At 45.9% G+C, this 19,726-nt stretch overlaps 1 protein-coding gene across 6 annotated transcripts in view; it reads right to left on the bottom strand.

Moving 5' to 3' along the window:
* Window positions 1-18,882, bottom strand: part of TLE1 (TLE family member 1, transcriptional corepressor) — an 85,973-nt gene extending 67,091 nt beyond the window's left edge. For 5 of the 6 annotated variants that reach the window (XM_038527009.1, XM_038527010.1, XM_038527011.1 and 2 more), the window contains exons 1-4: window positions 18,631-18,882; window positions 17,726-17,826; window positions 16,205-16,268; window positions 16,046-16,090 (exon numbers count right to left, since the gene is read on the bottom strand). In XM_038527009.1, the coding sequence (XP_038382937.1) occupies window positions 16,046-16,090; window positions 16,205-16,268; window positions 17,726-17,826; window positions 18,631-18,654 (234 nt within the window). In that variant the 5' untranslated portion in view covers window positions 18,655-18,882. Of the gene's footprint in view, window positions 1-9,636; window positions 9,733-16,045; window positions 16,091-16,204; window positions 16,269-17,725; window positions 17,827-18,630 lie in introns of those variants that run through there. The other variant, XM_038527014.1, reaches the window with a different exon arrangement.
* Between the last annotated feature and the right edge of the window lie 844 nt (window positions 18,883-19,726).

The raw sequence follows: 19,726 nt of genomic DNA, 5'->3' as shown, positions 1-19,726 counted from the left end.
CAGGAACACAACCCAGGGGTGAAGGAGCACATTTGCCTACTGTGGGAAACCTCAAACAATATTCATTTAAATGATACCATCCCTGGCAACATAGTCTCGCCCCTTCTTAAACCCTATGATTAAAACAAAACAAAGAGTACCAGATGACAGAAACCCTTTAGTGGCTCAATTAATCAGAACAGAAGTCACCAATTACTGGCAGATAATAACTTTTATGTCCTAACTCCCCCTCATTTGGCAGCTCCTACCGTGTTCTAAACCTGAGCCCTTTCCAACTGGGCGCATACTCCATCCTTTCCCTGCTCATCTTTCACACTCGCAGCTTCTCCGAAAACAGGGAGGGGTTAAAAGGAAGAAGTAGGGGAGGAAAAAAAAAAACAGCCCTGCTAAAGGCTGCCGGGGCGGAGATAGCAACACTAATTGCTCCCATTCTCTGGCTCCTCACGAGGCAGATTGCAGGGGCCTGCATCTCCGGAGAAAGCTCTCCTATCTTCGCGGCAGCTCTCAGCAGAGCAACTCAAGTGCCCTTAATTGTTTATGTTCTTAATGCAGAGCCTCTTGAATGCATTCATTTTTAATAGCAGGCTTGAGTGTGGGGCCCATCAAAGAATGACAAAGCAACTCTATTCATTGGTTCTCTGTCCTGCAATGATGGTCTTTTGATTTATTTGCAAATGACAAGCTTGGCAGGCCCCACTTGAGGGGAGCCCTCATTTTTTTTTTTTTTTTTAAGAATTCAGTTGCATTTTCCAAGATGAAGTTGAGTCTGCAACGCTGTGTTATTTGTGTAAAATTTTCCCCCTTCAGTTCCTTCTAATTAATGACTTAAATGTTTTGACCCAACTGTTGCCAAGCAGAGCATTTGGGCTTTAATTTGTCATTTTGGTAAAGATGCATCCTTGACAAAAGCATCGCAGCTGTTTCAGGGCCCAAACAGCACATTTCCATTATTCAGAAACCCTTGTTATGGAGTTCAGCAAGTGCTGTTCACATGAAATCGTACCAACTTGTCCCATGATGGAAAAAGACAGCTTTTGGTAGCCTTAAAGGAAAATGCACTGCGACGCCACAGAAGGTTTTCAAGACACACTCTGTGGGGTGAATCACAGAACAGAACCATGAAGTCACCACCTATTGTTCTCAGAATGGAAAGAGAACAAGTCTCCTGGAACACACCCAGAGCAAGCCTACACCTTTCACCCTCTTCACAGGTCTTAGTCATTAGGGAGCTCATGAGAAATTAGATAATATCATACAATAGCAGGATTAGTGGGAGGAAAAGCAGACTACATCATCCTGGCACGAAGGCTAAAATTACAATCACGAAAATAAAATATGCCTATGTAAAGACAAAGACTGCATGGGGATATGCAAAACTCCAGTTACCTCTGAAAACCAGGTTTTGTGAGACTCTTGCTTTTCAGAATTTGTTTTTTTTTTTTTAAGATTTTATTTATTTATTCATAGAGGCACAGAGAGAGAGAGAGAGAGAGAGAGAGAGAGAGAGAGGCAGAGACACAGGCAGAGGGAGAAGCGGGCTCCACACAGGGAGCCCAACATGGGACTCGATGGCGGGACTCCAGGATCACACCCCGGGCTGCAGGCGGCGCTAAACTACTGCGACACCAGGGCTGCCCGCTTTTCAGAATTTGTAATGTTATTTTCCTCTCAATAAAATTTATAACATTTCTTTTTCAATGCAGCTACCTTTTGGGCCTGTATAACCTGTCTTTGGTTGGCACTGACTTCCAACCATCTACAATCAGTATCTCCACATCTTCCATCATGACAAAGCAAATAAGCAGTGCATACTATCTATAAAGCACTAGTTCTCATTAGCTTTAACATTAATCATTGCATAGCTCCCCACATTTTGTTTGGAGATCACTGGACAGTGGGGTGTATTTCCCTAAAAGATTGGAGCCTTTAGCCAATCCATACAGTGGGAGAGGAAATTCCTGCCTGGAGCGACTATGAGCCAGCAGTTCCCTAATTTTTAAATTTAATTTAATTTTACTTTATTTTTGAGAGAGAGCAAGCACATGTGCGCACATGCACACACACACAGACACACACAGACATGGGGGTTGGGGGAGAGAGAATCTTAAGCAGGTTCCATGCTGACAGGTATGAAGCCTGTCATGGGGGCTTGATCTCCCCGAGATTATGACCTGAGCTGAAATCAAGAGTTGGGACACTTAACCAACCGAGCCACCAGGCACCCCAAGGATTCCCTAATTTTGAAAGCATTCTGCAGTGTAATCACCCACACACATACATGACATCTGCTACTCTTCTTCTAAAGCAACTTCTTAGGCAAAGCAGCTGCTCTATCAGGAGGCCTATGCCATTAGTGCCACATGGCATGGTGGCCACAAGTTAGATATGTGGTTGTGATGGTGAGGGCCCAAGGCAAAGCCTTCAGAGCCCTAAACTCAGTCTCAACTGGGAAGTCTCACTTCTGGGCTTTACTGCTCCCAGGCTGAGCTACTGGAGAGATGATCCTTTGGAAAGGAAGACAAAGTTTCTGGCCTTCCCCATTGGAACCTGGGATTCTCTTTTCTTTCTTTCTTTTTTAAAGATTTTATTTATTTATTCATGAGAGACCCAGAGAGAGAGGCAGAGACATAGGCAGAGGGAGAAGCAGGCTCCATGCAGGGAGCCTGATGTGGGACTTGATCCCGGGACTCCAGGATCATGCCCTGAACCGACGGCAGTTGCCCAACCGCTGAGCCACCTAGACGTTCCCAGGTATTCTCTTTTCAATTCACATTGTGTGCCAACAAGCCTGCAAAACTCTAGAATGCAGCAAGCATGGGGCATCACAGGTTGGGAGCCACTGAGGTAGAAAAAGAGCTTGTGCACACTGAAATCAACAGTCAAGAAAAAAAATTATTTTCTTGAAAGCATCTTAGATCATGATTAAAATGAAATGTGGGATGCTGGCGAAAATTTTCAACGCATCCTCCTTTTGCAAAAGCTTTTAAATATTTAGAAGACGGTAAGTACAAGGATTCTAGATGACAGACTTCACTGGTGTATTAAAGATTCACAGACTATTTACTCAGCTATGCAGGTGGAGGCAAACAGGAATATCATTTTAAATACAAATTAAATTACTAAAAAACTCAAAAAAAAAAAAAATCCCTGATCATTGCATCACAATACAATCCACAGAGAAATTGAAGTGACAGAAAAATAATTACCTATTTTCAAGATAACAACTAAGCTCCTTTCAGGGGATAAAGAAAAAAAAAAGTGTCTTGCATAAGAGATCATTTATTCAGGGTTCCATGGATTGACCTAAGATATATATAATTAAAAGCATGTCAAAGAAAAGCCCGAAGTCTCCTTCTACCCAGACATGCCAACTTAGAACTTGAAAGTGATCCAATGTTACAAGGTCACTGTGCTAAGCTACACTGGGGGAAACATTATATAAAGGGGGAACAAATAGGGCCATGAATGTGAGGGCAAGTCATAAGCCATGGGTCCCCAGAAGTTACTGCTCCTGTAACTCGCCAGTTCTTTTACAAGTGGGCAAATCAATTCATGTGCTCCTGTGTGTTTTCAGAAAGCATCCCAGATACCCTTTCATTAATTATGTGGGTTTGGGACATGTCAATTCTCATTTCCCAGAGCAGCAGAAACCAAACTGAACCCCATATTCTGTTATACTGGTTCCCACAGGGCTGGGCTGGCTCGATAATGCTGAGCTCCTTCTGGAAGAAGAGAATAGACTTCCTGCCATTTGGACTGTGAAACACAGTAATCCACCAGGGAATAAAGGTCAATGTTGCACTTTTGGTCATTACTGAATCATTTGAGATGATCTGTGGTGAGGATGAGAGGAAAATCGAAGGCTTCGAGAACGCTGCAAATGGCCTGACCTCAGACCAATTTTCATCTCCATCTGTCTAATAGGCATGTGGATAAAAGGCCCTCCCCTCCCTCCTTCTGGGCCACTCGGCTGTTTCCAAATCCGCGGCACAAGCCAGGAACCAGTTAAACAATACATTAATAAGGGGAAATAACCTTCTAAGCCCCAGACCGACACTTACTCGGGTTTTAGGCCATGGGCTCAAGTTTGGAACGCAATTTTCCAGTCTGCAAGCAGTACTGCAAAGCAGAAATTTTAACGAATACAGAGAATTATCTGCAGTGCAGGGGCATGTGCCAAAATCTCCGTGTTTGTACATGCAAATATATGCATACTTACACCTCCACCCCCCACCAAAAGACAGCCACACGATTTCTATTACATCTGCTAGCGCGCGTGCACACACACACACACACACACACACACACACAGGGGAACAGCGGCGGTTCCAGAAACTGCATGCTGCTACGAAATAATTTTTTTTCCAAGTGTCCAATTAATGCTGCTTAATCATTATTAAGGCATTTCAATCCTTAGATACAAAATATTCCTGGGAACCCAGAGCCTAATTATCAATTAAGCCATGGAATAAATGTTAATATCCTGACTTTATACTAATACTCCCCTTCACTGGTTTGGCCGAGCTACCTTTTTAAGGTAATGCTGCACCATATATAAGTTTAGGCCCCCACAGTATATCAATGTCAAACAACATCGTGTCAAGCTAAGATTCAATTCAGGTAAGTGCCACTGCCAAATTTTCTTGTTCCCAGACGGGCTTTAAGATTATTTTATTGCTTAAAATTTAATTTGTTCCAACTCGTGTCTCCATGACAACGTTGGCTAACCCTGCAAATCATTTGGGTAATTGGATATCTTATCTTTCTATTGCTCTCAAATCGAATGATTCTGCTAGAATTGTAACAGCCAATCAAATTTACAGTCCTCCTGAGTAATAGACTTGGAAAAGTAGCCACATTCATCTCCTCTTTACAGCCATATTAACCAGTATGCGACAAACAGTAGAATCTGGTCTTCAAACTGTACTCCAAATTATAAATGGTGTCAATACCAATATTCTCACAGTGCAAAGTCTACTCAAAAGCTCCTTCCCTTTTATACTGTTTTAATTTGAGAAGGAACAATTGGTAATCATTCCATACAAACCCTGAGCAATTTAAATACTTTGAGGAAAATCAACAAGAGTGATGCTACAAACTAATCAGGAAAAGAAAATTAAAAATCACAGCTTTTGAGGGTATTCAAACATATGATAAAATAACGACCAAAGCAGTGGCTACACAAGATGATACTAGAGCACTGACATTGATCTGTCTGGGCTCTTTAGGTGGGGAAGCCATACCTGACGCATTAGTCAAGAAATAAGAATGGATGCAGATTCAACAACTAGTTTAAAAATCTCTGTACCCTTAGAGAAAGCCACATAGCCAAAATGTGTGACACCTCTTTGTACTTTATTTAATGCACGAATAGCACATCTAGGGTAAGTCAGTTATGGAATACAGATTTCTCATGAGATCCAAAAGTCAGCAATTTCCCTCTAGAGTTAGTGGTATGCTTCTGGCCTTTGGTCAGCTAAAAAGTACAGAAGTTGGATACATTTCAGTGGTCCAATTCCAGTTGTCTTGGTAGCTGTGCAAGGAGACTGGCTTTGCAAGTGGGAGCTCACAGCCCAGGCACTGTAGAAGAGCCAGCGGCTCACAAATGTAAAAGGCTCCAGAACCTGGGCCAACTGGCAGGCTAAGTGGGTTGTCGAGAACCTCGTGCTTCCCCTGCAGATAGATACTCAGGACTTCAGGACCCCTTCTCAAGCTCAACACAGAGAGATAGCAACGTAGGGCTTCTCAGCACACAGATGTCAGCAGGCTGCCGAGCCTTTAAAGCAAGTGTGAGGGCAGGTACTGGCACAATCTGAACTGTGCTCTCTTCTACCCCAAACACTTACAATGACATCCAAGAAGTTTCTACGGCATCTATGCCATCGTGCATGGCAGTAAGAGCCGAAAACCTAGACTTCCACTGTATCTAATCCCAATGCCCCTGCCTTTCTCCCCTTGCATTTTTTTTTCCTGCTTCCCCATGTACTAGCACATAAGTGGCAGCTGTGGACTGTGCCAGTCTACAATGATCTCAAGCCCGTGGAGAACGTAACACAAGTATCTACTCAAACTTCTGCCTAACATCTTACAAGTTTCCACAGCTAAAAGAAAACGGTCTGTACGTCTACCTTACCAAGGCTGGGGACTTTTTCCTTCTCTAACCAAACAACAACTTCACTTGATAATTCTCACCTCCTTTTTTTCAGGATGACAAAGCCTGTCTTCCAACTAAGAGTTGGATTTTCTACATTGCATAAATAAATAAATAAGCAAGCACGCACCTATCATCCTTTATTCTCCCAAACTCACTTCCACAAAACGAATCAAATCCTCTTTGTTGCTTCTCCATCCCCTTAAATGAAAGAACTCAACGGAACTCTGTTCCCACTGGTAGTCGTATTAACTACTTAAGGCTGTTGCCTTCCAAGGGCACATTGTGCTGTTTGGCCTAAATAAAGCATTTTTAATTCTTCTAGATTCCTTGGACAACAGAGGCTGCCAATAGGTGATTTAAAAAAAAAAAAAAGTTTCCTCTGAAGCCTAAAGACAAATGCTTCAGAGCTTAGAAGGAAACAAATACAAACCTTTGTAATTGAAGGGAAATAACGAGAAGTGAATAATGCAAGGAGGAAGGAAGCTGCTGGGCTTGGAAAAACAAGATGGCAGCATGGCCTAGAATTCCAAGAGCAGGGGACAGTTTTAAAGGGACCGATAATATATCTAGGTAATCAATTTCAAGAACAAAGTATCCTTCCCTCAGGGTGCCCAAGTGCCAGGCACCAATGTAAACACTCCTGCGTAAGAAACTCACTTACTCTAGATAACTACCCTCTATTGCCATCCTAACCTACCAGGCTGTTTTCGCTTTAGCAAGGAGAAATAATTAGTATCTACACAAAAGGAGGCTGGAAGGATTTATAGACAGGTTCTATAGGGCACAGGGGCACTCAATGGATGGGAGCCATGACTGCTCACTCAGATGCCCCATATCAGCTTACGCTACAATAATCAGCCCAAGAAGCTGACTTTTGAAAAAGACAACAGGGACACTGGGGAACCAGTGGAGACTTGTAGCTGCAGGCTGCTCGGAGACAGGGTACCCTTCCTCCATCCCAGTGGTCCATCCTTTATTCTCTCCATTCCAGACCAAGATGCAGATCAATGTTAAGACCTCCTTTCCTAAACCGAATGCGACCTTTTTATTTTCACTCACTAATCCATAGAAGCCTTTCAAATGGCACAAATAAAGGCGGCTGCATTTTGTTCTCTAAATCAATTTTCTCCCCAGCCATCAACTAGATGTTCCCGCACAGAGAAAGAACAGCCCTTCCCTTCTAATTCAAAAATCCATACTGCCATTGCCCTTGCAAACTGCTAAACAAGCAGTATCGGCAAGTCACTTGTGTTCTGTAATATATTTACTGCAAATCCCAACGGCTCACCTCCTAATGCAGTTTTCTATTGTGTCTCTGTGTGTCAATACACTGGCTGGTCACCTTACTTGTAAGAGGCTCTGACCGGCTGTTTGCTCAAGGCATCAAGAGGGCGCCCAGGAGAGACAAAGGCTGTTGCTTCTGGAGGGCCTGGCCTCGAGAGCCTCCTCCTCACACTGGGGTCCTCAAAGAGGTTTTGTTTTCTGGCACTTCACATCCTTGCACCATCCATGGGCTCTGAGGCCAATGCAAACTCCCTAAAAGGACAGTTTCCATCCATCCAAAGTTCAAAATCGGAGTCCTTTAGCACCATTTCTTCCCAGTTTCCTACCTAACAACATGGAAACTATTCCCTCCCCAGAGAATATGCTGATGGCATCTTAAAGGTCCTTTCTGAAGGACCAAAAAATAGGAAAGGCTGGGGGGTGAGGGGAGGATAGTCTGGCTTTTTTGTTTAAGTACAAATCTCTGCTTCCAGGTGACAGCTGAAAAAGAAAGCGCCCTAACACCACATAATACAACCATGTCGCAACACAAAGGGCAAGTCTAAGAGGAAAGTGCGCTAAAATGTTGTAAACACCTGTTGAGATGGAATTCTTAAAATGTACTTGGAGAAAAGCCCTCCTTCACCTCTCAGTCTAAAATGGGGTTGGTAGCTAAGAAAAGGTCCGGCCCTCCAACAAACCCAAGTTTTCCAGAATTACTCTTTCACTTATTTACTGGGGGGAGGTCAGCAAAAGCTCTTTGTAAGGTATGTGACAGGCAAATCCTGGGATCACACAGGTGAGAACAGTGTGGGCGTTCACTGTTTATTTCCTTCTCCTTTTCCGTGTATTTGAAATTCTTCACGATAAAATGTTTGGTGGGGCAAAGAGGTATGTAAAGACCAAAAGTAAATAATCAAGAGGGATGATATTAGTCATTAAGAAATCTGGCAACTAAGTCAAGTTAAATGTCTTTATACTTAACACATTATGAGCTACTTATCCATAATTCTGTTTAGGGGCTGCAGTGGTCCTAAGGAGACCAACAGGGACCCTAGGGCCAATGATGCATGCACACACGCTGCTTGCACAGAAATCCAGGCCTTGGCAACACACCACTTCTGTTTTCGCTCTCTCTTCAGTACAAACCCAAATATACCACTGTAATTAAACTCCCCATGAAGAAGCCTCCATGGATATTGTCTATAAATCACTGGTCCCAAAGAAAAACCAAGCAGAAGTGGTTATATGAGACCTGAAGTCCTGTAAAACATCTAGCAAAATCAAACATTTCATTCTTCACGTCAGCCTCAGAATCCAGCCTGGTACTCTGAGCTCAAGTTTTTAATCTGGATTCCATGGATTTACTGAAGGATCTTATGATAAATGGCCAAAACTGTTGGGTAAGGCTATCTTGCGTGTAAAGACGTGTGGAATTTATTTGCCAAGCAACTTCCACCTGATTTTCAGATGGGTCCAGGATCCAAAATGATTAACAAATACCACCCTCTCTCTCTTTTATTTTTTTTTAAGATTTTATTTATTTATTCATGAGAGACACACGGAGGGAAGCAGAGACATGAGGAGAGGGAGAAGCAGGCTCCCCACAGGGTGCCCCATGAGGGACTCGATCCCGGACCCCAGAATCACGCCCTGAGCCAAAGGCAGACACTCAACCGCTGAGCCACCCAGGCATCCCCAACCACCACTCTCTTAAGCAGCACATGAAATGCTATCTAACAAGTGCCCACTTTGGCTAACTCATTGGGAAGCAGTTGGAGTAAGTCTCAAATGCAAGCTTTGAGCAGACCATAGCCTAGTGAGAGTAACAAGACACATGCGAAAAAACATGATTACAGAAATCGGAACAAAACTCAGTGACGTGACAGGCTCCTGGAGCAGAGGACACAGAAGACCTAAGGTAAACAGGGAGTGTTGTTATTTGAACTTGACCTTGAAGTATACTGAGGAAGGCCTGTGAAGCTTGACAAGACGACCTGGACTTTTTCTAAACAAAACAGAAAAATACATAACATATTTTAGGCAGGAAGAGGAGACCCACTGGCTGGATTAAAGGGCCTGGTGGAAGGAGGACAGAAGTGACCAAGACTAGTAGGGACAGTAATTGGGGGCAGACACACGAGGCTGTGAGTGATGGACACAGACGCCCTGACAAAAGCGGGAAGTCAAAATTAGAAAGAACAGACACACCAACATACCTGAAGACCCAGCCCTGAAAGTTTGCATTCACCACTTTAAAGATGCTCCCATTCTGGGGCTGGAGTTTGGAGCGTCTGGATGGAGGCTGCTGGTCTCTACAGTAGAGCACATGGACCCAAGTGACCGCAGAGGACACACCAATTTTTATTTTGATCCCTCTGCTTATGATTTCCATTTATGACAAACATATACAATGTGTTAATACTTTTATACGCTTTTATAACTCATAAATTTGTAAGCGAACGCGTCTGGTGGTATATTTTCAAGTTTTTCAAGGACAGGATGCACAAAATACCAGGGGCTAACTAACAATCTAGTTAGACCAGGAATGGCACCCGCAGTATCAAACCCAGTACAGTACTGCAGTTAACTGAGCAGTTCCACAAACAGCATGATTTGGACGTGCAAGTTCAAATACAGATTCATTCTCAAAAACTGGTTCTACTTAGTCAAGTGAAAATCCAGTACGTATCTACCAATACACTGGAAATAATATATGTGACTATACCTCTTCAACGTACATAGGGCTATAAACACACCACACCCTACAGCTTTTCTCCATCTGGCAGATAGAAAAATAAGTTCAATGGATGGAATTCTCGGAGTTTGGTTTTTCCTCTTAGTTTTCATCTTATACCCAAAATGACCTTCACCTTGCCCTCTATCTGCCACACCTTAGTGCCCATGCCTTCTCTCTCTCTCTCTCATACATACATACACACACACACACACACACACACACGTGCTCTAATTTAAAACACCAAATCACAGTCAAAGACACATTTCTATGGCACATTTCATAATACAAAACTCACCAATCCCATTGGTGAGGACTGTTCTCAATCTATAAATGCCTACTCTTGTCAAATAAGCCTACTTATGAAAACAGCTGCCTAAAATTTAATTTAAAACTATCAGACCAAATATTCGACATTGAAAGTACTAGTTCTGAAAATCTGTTTTTCAAATTCTGAACTAACAGTAAGTCAACAGGGATGGGGGGGCAGGGAGCTGACAATTGAGCCAATCAAAGCCTTTGAGAAGCCCAGTTTCTTAGTTTCCTCCAATGTAATCCACTCCTGAAGACCACAAATATTTAATAATAGAAGAGCAAACACTCACATCTATGGAAACCTAAAATGGTTCCATGAGCCAGTAACTGAATATATCGTTAGTTTAACTACCACACAAGATGATTTACTTAAATATTTGCTAAAGGAACAGATTCTTTCTGCATTTCTTAATAAACACTATTTGAAGGAGTATCTTAAGCTCTCTGGCCAAAGACTCTCCTCAACTGACACAGGGCACCAGGTTTTCAACTCTGGCAGGGGTGCGGTCTGGAGGGACAACTCTCCTCTCCTAAGAGGAGTCATTCTGAGAACTTGCCTAGTCTAATCACTTATTTTGCAGAGAAGGAAACTGAGGCCCAGACAACTAGTCAATGACTCATCCAGTCCCCAAAGTCCCCTAAATCGGGACCCATCCCGATGGAACTGTATTTTATACCAAGGCCCATCCTTAAGATCACATATTTCATTCCTCAGAGTTTTTTGGCATGAATTTTGAATTTAAAAATATTTTTAAAAATCTTAATGACTATGTTTTTTGACCCCTTCCTTAAATTCTGTGCCCCAGGGCAAGTGCATCCCTTACCTCATCCTAGTCTAGGCTCTGGATAGAAACCATGAACTAGCCAACTGTTGAAGGGGTCAGGCAGAGTGACACAAAGTTGGGAGGATTCGCCCTGCTGGCTGATAAAAACCAAAGGCTAATCTTGTGCCTCAGAATCTGTGTTCCAAATACACAGGGAGCTTTCTCTCTCTTCACTGAAGCTTGTGAAGGGCAGGCCTCACTAAGGACATGAAGTTGGGGACCACTCCACTCTTGATTACAGTGACTCCCTTTGTATTACAAGGTAATTAACACCTGGTAGAGCTTAGCTGTAACTGCAAGTACTACAGCGAGTCTTTTCCCATTCTGAGACGTAGACTCAGGAAAAAAAAAATCTCAAAGTGAGAAATGGTAGACAGAAAACACACATGGTTATAAAGCAGGAAGAAAGGTAACACTTGCAGACAAATAGCAAGAGTCACATCTAAGGGATTAACCTGCAGGTGAACTCCTAACAGTTCCACCTAAGCACTTTTAAAACACTACCAGAGGACAATTTATTTTTTAAGAGAAACTTTAAAGCACACATCAAAAGCGTGAAAGCGGTTTCACTCCGAAATTTACGTGGTCTGAGACACGGCGCTGGCAGAAACATCACATGGTGCTTGGTTATGTTAAGCTCTCATCTGTTTCTCTTTCTCCTCTCCTTCCCCGCCCCACAACCACACTGCAGAATCCCTCTTTCCTTCCAGAGCCAGTCCTTTCATTTATTTTTAAATTCTTGGCCGCCCTGGAGAGCCCCGAGTGCTCACTCTGCCTGCTCTTCAGAAGAATAGAGGCACAGAGAGACAAAGTGATCACACTCACTGTGCACTGGGCCTCAACCAGGAGTCCTGACAACAGTTTCGAATTTTCTTTTGTTCTTAGACATATTTTAACCTGCAGACAGTAGTGCTCGGTTGGCTACAACTTTCTACCTTACCCATGGCTGTGACCTCTGCAGACCAGTCACTACTGCTGATTTTCAGGAACTCTTAGAATGCACCAGGTCCTGATGTGACTGTGTATCATGACATGAAGTTTTCAGCACAAAGAGCAAGAACAGGAGAGACATGCAGCCAGGGGCACTGGGTCACCACACGCAGGCCACAGGTGTGGCCTCATCCTCCAATGCAACGGGGGGAAGGGGTCGATCAAGGAAAGCAGGACTGAATTCTAGGGAACCAGGTGACCAGCTTCAACAGAAACTTGACCCTGACAAATACCAGACTCCGAACACATGCCCACAGCTGCAGGCAGGGCAAAACACCTACCCAATCAACCACACAGGATGAGGCAAATCACTTCTGAAAACTGTTAAGTGCTGTACAAATTCACGCCACTAAGACAACTTATGGCATGGCCTCATCAGCATCCTGTAAAAAGATCCACAAGTGGAATAAATAAGGCTTATGTATGTATTTACAGTGCATCTTGTTCCAAAAACACCAAATGAGGTCATACCACACCACAGGACAGAAAACAAAACCTGAAAGATCGCACTGCCAAACACACCAGGCACAGCCCTCAAAACAACTAGACTCACGTTCACCCGCTGTTTTGTAATGTACCCTAATGCTTTGGGGGCATAGAACTGCCTTAACGTTTTATGAGATGTCTCCACCTCTTCTGGATAAATACCCAGAGTTTACAATCTACCTGGAGAGAGATGGGTAGGCAGAGATCTATAAAAGACTCAAAAAACAAAACCTGTATTTTTTTTTCTTTTTAAGATGTTATTTATTTTGAGAGAGAGAGAGACAGAGTGTGTGTACACAGAGAGGGAGAGAGGATCTCAAGTCGACTCCCCACTGAGCAAGGAGCCAGACAGGAGCTAAGATCCCAGGATCCTGAGATCACCGCACGAGCCAAAATCAAAGAGTCGGACTCCTAACAGACTGAGCTACCCAGGCACTCCTCAAAATAACGACAACAAAAAACAACTGTCTAAATGCCACAGCAAAAAAATTAAGTGCCCATTACCATCCCTCGTGCACTGACTTTTCAGTAACCAGCCACATACGGGAGCAGAGAAAGTGAGGGAAAGGCTTATCAGGAAGTGTTGACACAACATAAACATGGACTGTGGGCACCAACCCAAGTAAGGAAACCACAATTATACCATTCTCCATTTGGACACGCTTCCACTTTAAAACTTCCAGACGGGAAAGTTGGTGGTGAGATTTGACACTGAAATCTCTAAAACTCACTTCTTAGACAAACCCGCTGAAAGGTGGAGAGAGCGGTCGTCACACTGCAGACAAATCTTAACAACATTAAAGCTCTCTCCGTGGAAAGTTTCCCCATCGCTGCATTTTTTTCAGTAACAAAGATGTTGTCAGAAATGACAATTTTTTGTGTCCCCTGATGATGCCTTGCTAGCATTTGGTTATAAGCCATAAAGCAGGACTAATTTCAGCCTGTCAGGAGTCTCACTAATGCCCAGTTTCCCCCCAGAGAGAATTCCTGTCAAATCTAATGAGAGCTCCAAAGGCCCTCTCTACAATATAATGAGCACTTAGGCCATGCTGGTGATCAGGCGGCAAAAAGCATCAATTTGAGCCTGGCTACACCCTGGGGGCCAGACGTCACCAGTTTTAATAAGAATTATGATTACTAGCTGCACCAAATGCCTCCTCAGAACTTATTATTAATGTGTGACATTCAGAAGGATGTTTTTCAAATGTAAGGCCACTTTAAACTGAATTACAGCACTGCTTTGCACACCACTCTAGTTACGGGTCTGTCAGCATTTACAATATAAACTAAATTTCAAGAGGCTTAATACCCTACTATGAAGAACATGGCATCTCTCAGCTTTTCACATTTTTCAAATTACTGAGCCAATTATACGCAGCATATTATTAATGCATAGTGGCTCACGGATGGACAATATTACCCACAGATGCCCAATAGTGTATAGAAACTCATTAGAAACCTATTTTCACACCATGGGGCTCCTGACCCTCTTCGCCCCTTCTTCCTTTTTCCTACTCGATAAAAAAGAGGTCATGTAACCATGTAACCTTCAGGAACCGGCAGAATTACACACTTCCTCTACCTCCCCAATAAATCCTGCATCAGCATACAGCATCATCCAGAGGTAGTGTTTCCTTGTAAAAGAGTTGGTGAAGTTATTAAATCCTTTGAGTTTATGAGTTTAAGAAAAAGCTTGGTCTCCTGTTTACCCTTTCTAGAATTGTGATTAGAAAAAGTATGCCTTTGGGGTAACTTAAAAAAAAAAAAAAAAAAGTGGCAGGTTACAACTCCTTCACCCAGCTTATTTGCATAATTCATTTAAATGACCATAGATCTTCTTGCCCAATTACTATCAACAAGTTACAACCGCCTCAATCAGGCACTTGCCATTCAAACACACAAAAAACAAAGGCACAAGCCCAACATAATCTAGGCTACCAATTTTGCAAATCAGAATAAAATCAGCATTTTTAAAGGCCCAATTATATTATTAAAGAAAGGCCCTGAACCTAACTATCCCTTTCCAAACACATATCTGAGAATAGATCTAATGTACACGACTTAACATTATGAAATCTATGATGAATTAAAAATCAAAGAGTGTGGAGTTACAAAAGCAGAATTCAACTCTGAAACACACTTGCTTAATGAAAGTCTTTGAATATAAGGAAGATCTGAAGGCTGAACTAATCAATTTCTCCACTGTGCCCCAGCCGGTCAGCCATGCTCTTTAATTTAATGAAACAAGGGTTTGAGATGAAATAGCACATATACATCAAGTAAGAATTGTATTGTTGCACTTTGAAATGTGTCCAACTGTGCAACTTCATCTGATGATAATTTTTTAAGAGGCAATCGATTTCTAAAAGACTTATTGTACCAGCGTCTTGATGAAAAAGTGAATGTCAGCATATCTCCAGAATACTTACACCCTGCCATTAATGCTTTCTTTGGCAGACAATGACTACTCAATCGAGGGTCCTTTGGGCTGAGCAATCATTTAGCTTTTCTTCTCTTATGAGGTCCTTAGTGCCTTGTTCCAGCTCAATACTCTTTTTATACACCATTATAGTAGCCATAAGTGTGAATTTTATGGGAACTTGCAAACTCATAGTCATAGCTAGAGCTTTCCAGTCACTAATCTTTTCATGCTTTTAAAACCACTAGGACTGAAGCGACTCCCAACATATGCTGTGGCCATAAAAGAATGCTTTTTCACCTCCAAATCTGCATCAATTGAGAAAGTTTTCAAAAAGATGTTTGCTAATAAGCCACTAATCTTGAATGTCACTTTATGCAACCCCGAAGCAAGACGAGAACCCCACAGTTAGTCATATACAATGTTTAACCTGCTTAAGAAACTCCTGAATATCCTTCTTTCCCCTCCACCCGCAGGACCACACTGCTGTTCCAACCGGCAAAAAAACGTTAAGTTACTCTGAATTTCAGAACTCTATGGGATATCCAGATCTTTCAAGCAGAGAATAAATCTATCCAGGTAGAAAAGCCAACTCAGAGACTCAATTTCTATCAGCCTATAGACAGGTTGGGTCACATTTCCAAAGCACCTCTCACCTAGTCACTTACAGATTCTGTAATTGTCAAGAAGCAACTCTTGCTGCAAAACACTACCACCAATTCACAGGAAGGGAAAGAAACTAAGGGCATACAAATTCCCCCCCCCCCCCCCCCCTCCGACCACTGAGGACACAGCCAGTTTTATAGAATCATAATGACTGATTTCTCATTTCAACTCGAGATTTCAATAGAGCTTACCTGTTTATGCATTTCTATGTTTAATCCATATGACATTTCATAATACTGCAAAAAGAAAAAAAAAATCAAGCATTTCATTAATTCATGTTTTGCAATGCTAGGAACACGTATTTGCTAATCTTACATGCAAAAGAAAGAAGTCTAATCTCTGATACCTACCATCACATAGTGCCTCTGCATTTCTGTCTTTTCACTTGCCAGTTTCTCACATTCCAATTTAAGGCTACAAAAACAAAACAGGCAACTTAATGTAAACATTATGTCACTTGTTTTAACATCTGCCTCACATATTTGCACTTCAAGTAAAAACACAGACCAATTTGGAAAAGCCATAAACTATCTAGGTAAACATGCAAAAGCTTTGTCCTTGCATTTAATAGGGAAAGGGAATAAGGTGAACAGTACAGCGTCTCCACTCAGCTACTATTATTTTTCTTCTTGATGCATACCTGGTCAGATGCCAAGAATGAAAAATCTGTCAAAAGCCCTGATCTACTCAGAAGACCAAATCCTCCTCCTGTTCATCTGTTCACTCCTACTTCCCTGGACCAGTTTGCTCCTCTGGATTCCACCAAAATCTGGCCTTTGCACAATTTTCAGCATCAGACACAGGCTGTCCCATCTATGCCAACTCAAACAGTCTCCAAATTTAAAAACTATACTCTAGAGTTACTTCTACAATTGTTGGTCCCTTTTGAAATCTTGTTTTTAAATCCCTGCCAAAATATGTTAAGTAGCTACTCCCGGCTTGGTAAACACAGTGTGAGCAGGTATGCCTCAAGTTCCAGAGATTATTATCTTCAAGCAGACAAAAGGTCAACAATCAGAAAAGCCTCTGACAAAATAAGAAAATTCACACCCAAGCATCTGTGCACTTTTTCTCAAGCATGACCAAAATAAGGGCTGTCATTACAGAGTTATTTCTTAGCTCTAATCAGCTAAGACTTCACTGGAACATGGGAAAGAAACTAACAGTTCTGGAAAATCCACTATGGACAGGGCGCTTTACAATCACTTTTCACTTATAAACCTTTTGAAGTAGGTCTCAGTTAGGTGAAGAGACTAAGCCAGGATTTATATAAATGAGACTGCGGTCCCCTGTCCTTCCCAAACCACTCCAAAATGACGACGCCAGGCAGGGGAGCTTCCTCCTGCACCTAACGCCCCCCCTCCCCCCCCCATCACCAGTGATGGGCACAGCTAACAGCACCTGGTCTCCCATGATGGACTTTGTCTCAGACAACACAATCCCCTGGTATGGCAAAGAGCGATTTCAACACTGGCTCTGCCTCCCTAAACCTGCACTCCAGGGTTGGAGCATCGATTGAACCAAGGTTTCAGCTCAGCCTGTTGCAAAATAAATAAACGAAGTGCAAATATTGACGGTTCTCATGCAACTCCTAAATACTCAAAAAAAAAAAAAAAAAAAGGCTCCCTGTAACAGCAGCAAACCGGCAAAAGGGAAACAATGGTAGTAGGAGGAGATTAGAGGAGAGACGGCCCAGGAATAACCTGGAAACAGGGTAACATGAATGACAGGTCTTAACTGCGACTCCACACGCCACCGCCTGGACGCGAGGACTAAGTACAGCCGCCGCCGCCCCCGGCTGGGCGAGGAGGTGCCGGGGCTGCCCCCGGGGCTACCGCTCGCCCGCCCGCCTGTCCTGGCCGGACACGCACCTGTGGTACTGCGCCTGCAGGAACTGGAATTCCTCTTTAATCCGGTCCAGGGACTCCGGGATAGTGAACTTGAAGGGCTGGCCTGCAGCCTGGTGCGGCGTCTGGGGGCGGCCGCCGAGGGGAATCGAGGCACAGGGATGCGGGGAGACAGACAAACAATGAAGGCAGAGGAAGCACAAGTGGGCGGGACGTAAACAAAAAATAAAGTTAGAAGTGGCGGAAAACCGAGCCCTGAACTCGAGTTTGCTCTGCGCTTGATGGAAGGAGAAAGCGGACCCTCGCCCGGCCTGGAGCCTCCTCGGTGCTCGGTGCGTGCGCCCGGGTCACAGGCTGTAGGGACGGGGCTCCCGGCGGCCGGGGAAAACCAGGCCAAATCGTCGTCGTTGCCCCCGCCCCCTCCCCACGGGGGCGATAATGACCCCGGGGACCAGAGAAGAAAAACAACAGCCTAACGCTCCGCGTTCCCAGAGACGCGGGGCCACCTCCGGGCGCGCCGGAGCGGGGGCCGCATTGACATGTAAATAGGCGAGACGAGAAACAAAGGGGGGGGCGTCCTACCCGTCTCGGCAAGGGGGTGGGGTGGACGGAGAAATCGCTCCGGGAAAGAACCCCAGCGCCCCCGGGAGCCCCCGCCCGCCCCGTCTAGACATCAACTCGGGGGGGGGGGGGGCAAGAGCAGAGGAGAAAATGGAGTTTCAGCTCCCTCCCCAGCGCAGGAGGGAGGCTCCGAGACCCCCCCAGCCTTGCACCCCCAGAGGCTTGCGCGGGGCGGGGGGGAGGGTGGTCCTCCCGAATTTAACAGAGACCCGTCCCCTGCCGCGCGGGGCGAGCGTCTATCCCCTCCCCGCCCCGCCCCCCCCCCGCGCCCCCCCCCCCCCCCCCCCCCGTACCCCGCCGCGCCTCACCGGGTGCCGGCTCTGCGGGAACATCGCTCTGGCGGCGGCCGCAGCTCTGTTTCCGGGCAACTCAATTCTCCGCTCAATTTCCAACTTTAATCCCGCCGAGGAAAATTAAGCCGAGAAGCCGGGCGAAACCCGGGGCGCGGGGAGCGCGCGGGCCACGCACGCAGGCGCGCTCGGCGGGGCGCCCCGGCCGCTCCTGCTCCCGCCGCTGCGGGCTCCCTCGCTCAGGGCCACATCGCGGGGCACCCGGGCCGGTGACGCCGGCGCCCGAGAAGAGGGCGCGGGGGCTGCGATCCGGCCCGTGGGCCTCCGCTGCCTCGGCGGGGACGCGGGGGGCGGCGACTCCGGCCGCGCTCCCCTCGGCGATCCCGGTGCGCGGCACCCGTCCCGGGCAAACAGATCCAGGCGGGCTGCCTTCCTTCGCTCTTCTCCCGCTCCGCCTCCTCTCCGGGTTTTCCCCGCGGCCACGGCCGCGGGCGAGGCGCAGGTGGCCCGGCGCCCCCGGCTAACCCCACACCCACAAACCTGGCGACGTTCGGGTCACCGGGCGCTCGTGGGCTGCGGGAGGCGGCGAGGCGCACGGCCCGGGCCGCGGCGGGCGGCGGGCGGCGGGCGGCGGAGGGTCCGCGCCTGGCGCCCCGCGGCCTCAGCCCCGGCGGAGGAGCAGGAGCGCGGGAGGACGCCGAGGCGGGGAAAGTGCGGAGGGCGCGCCGGGAGGCGGCTCGGCACGCCCCGAGCCAGCGGCACTCGGCGGACTCCGCGGTCGCACGAACCCTCCGGGCCCGGCGGGGCTACTCCGCGGCGGGCAGAGCGGCAGCCGCCCGCTGCTCCTCGAGCCCCGGGCGCATCCGGGCGCCGCGCCCCGCGCGCGCTCGCCCCACCCGGCCGGCCCGGGCGCTCCGGACTCTCGCTCCGAGCCCCGGCCTGGGCCCTCTTTCTTTCCTTCCCTTCGTCCGCCTCTTGGCACAGGGCGCTCCAGCCCGCCGCAAAGTTCTCTCACGACCCGGGGGGCGACATCCGCGAGGCGGTGGAGAAAAGAGCAGGAGCGCGTTCCGCCGCGCGGCCTCCCTCCCCGGCGGGCAAACTCCGCGGGCGGGTC

This window comes from Canis lupus, chromosome 1 (assembly GCF_011100685.1).
Source record: "Canis lupus familiaris isolate Mischka breed German Shepherd chromosome 1, alternate assembly UU_Cfam_GSD_1.0, whole genome shotgun sequence".
NCBI classification, from domain to species: domain Eukaryota; kingdom Metazoa; phylum Chordata; class Mammalia; order Carnivora; family Canidae; genus Canis; species Canis lupus.
The sequence above is the reverse complement of the archived record's forward strand: the minus strand, read 5'-3'. Positions and strand labels throughout refer to the sequence as shown.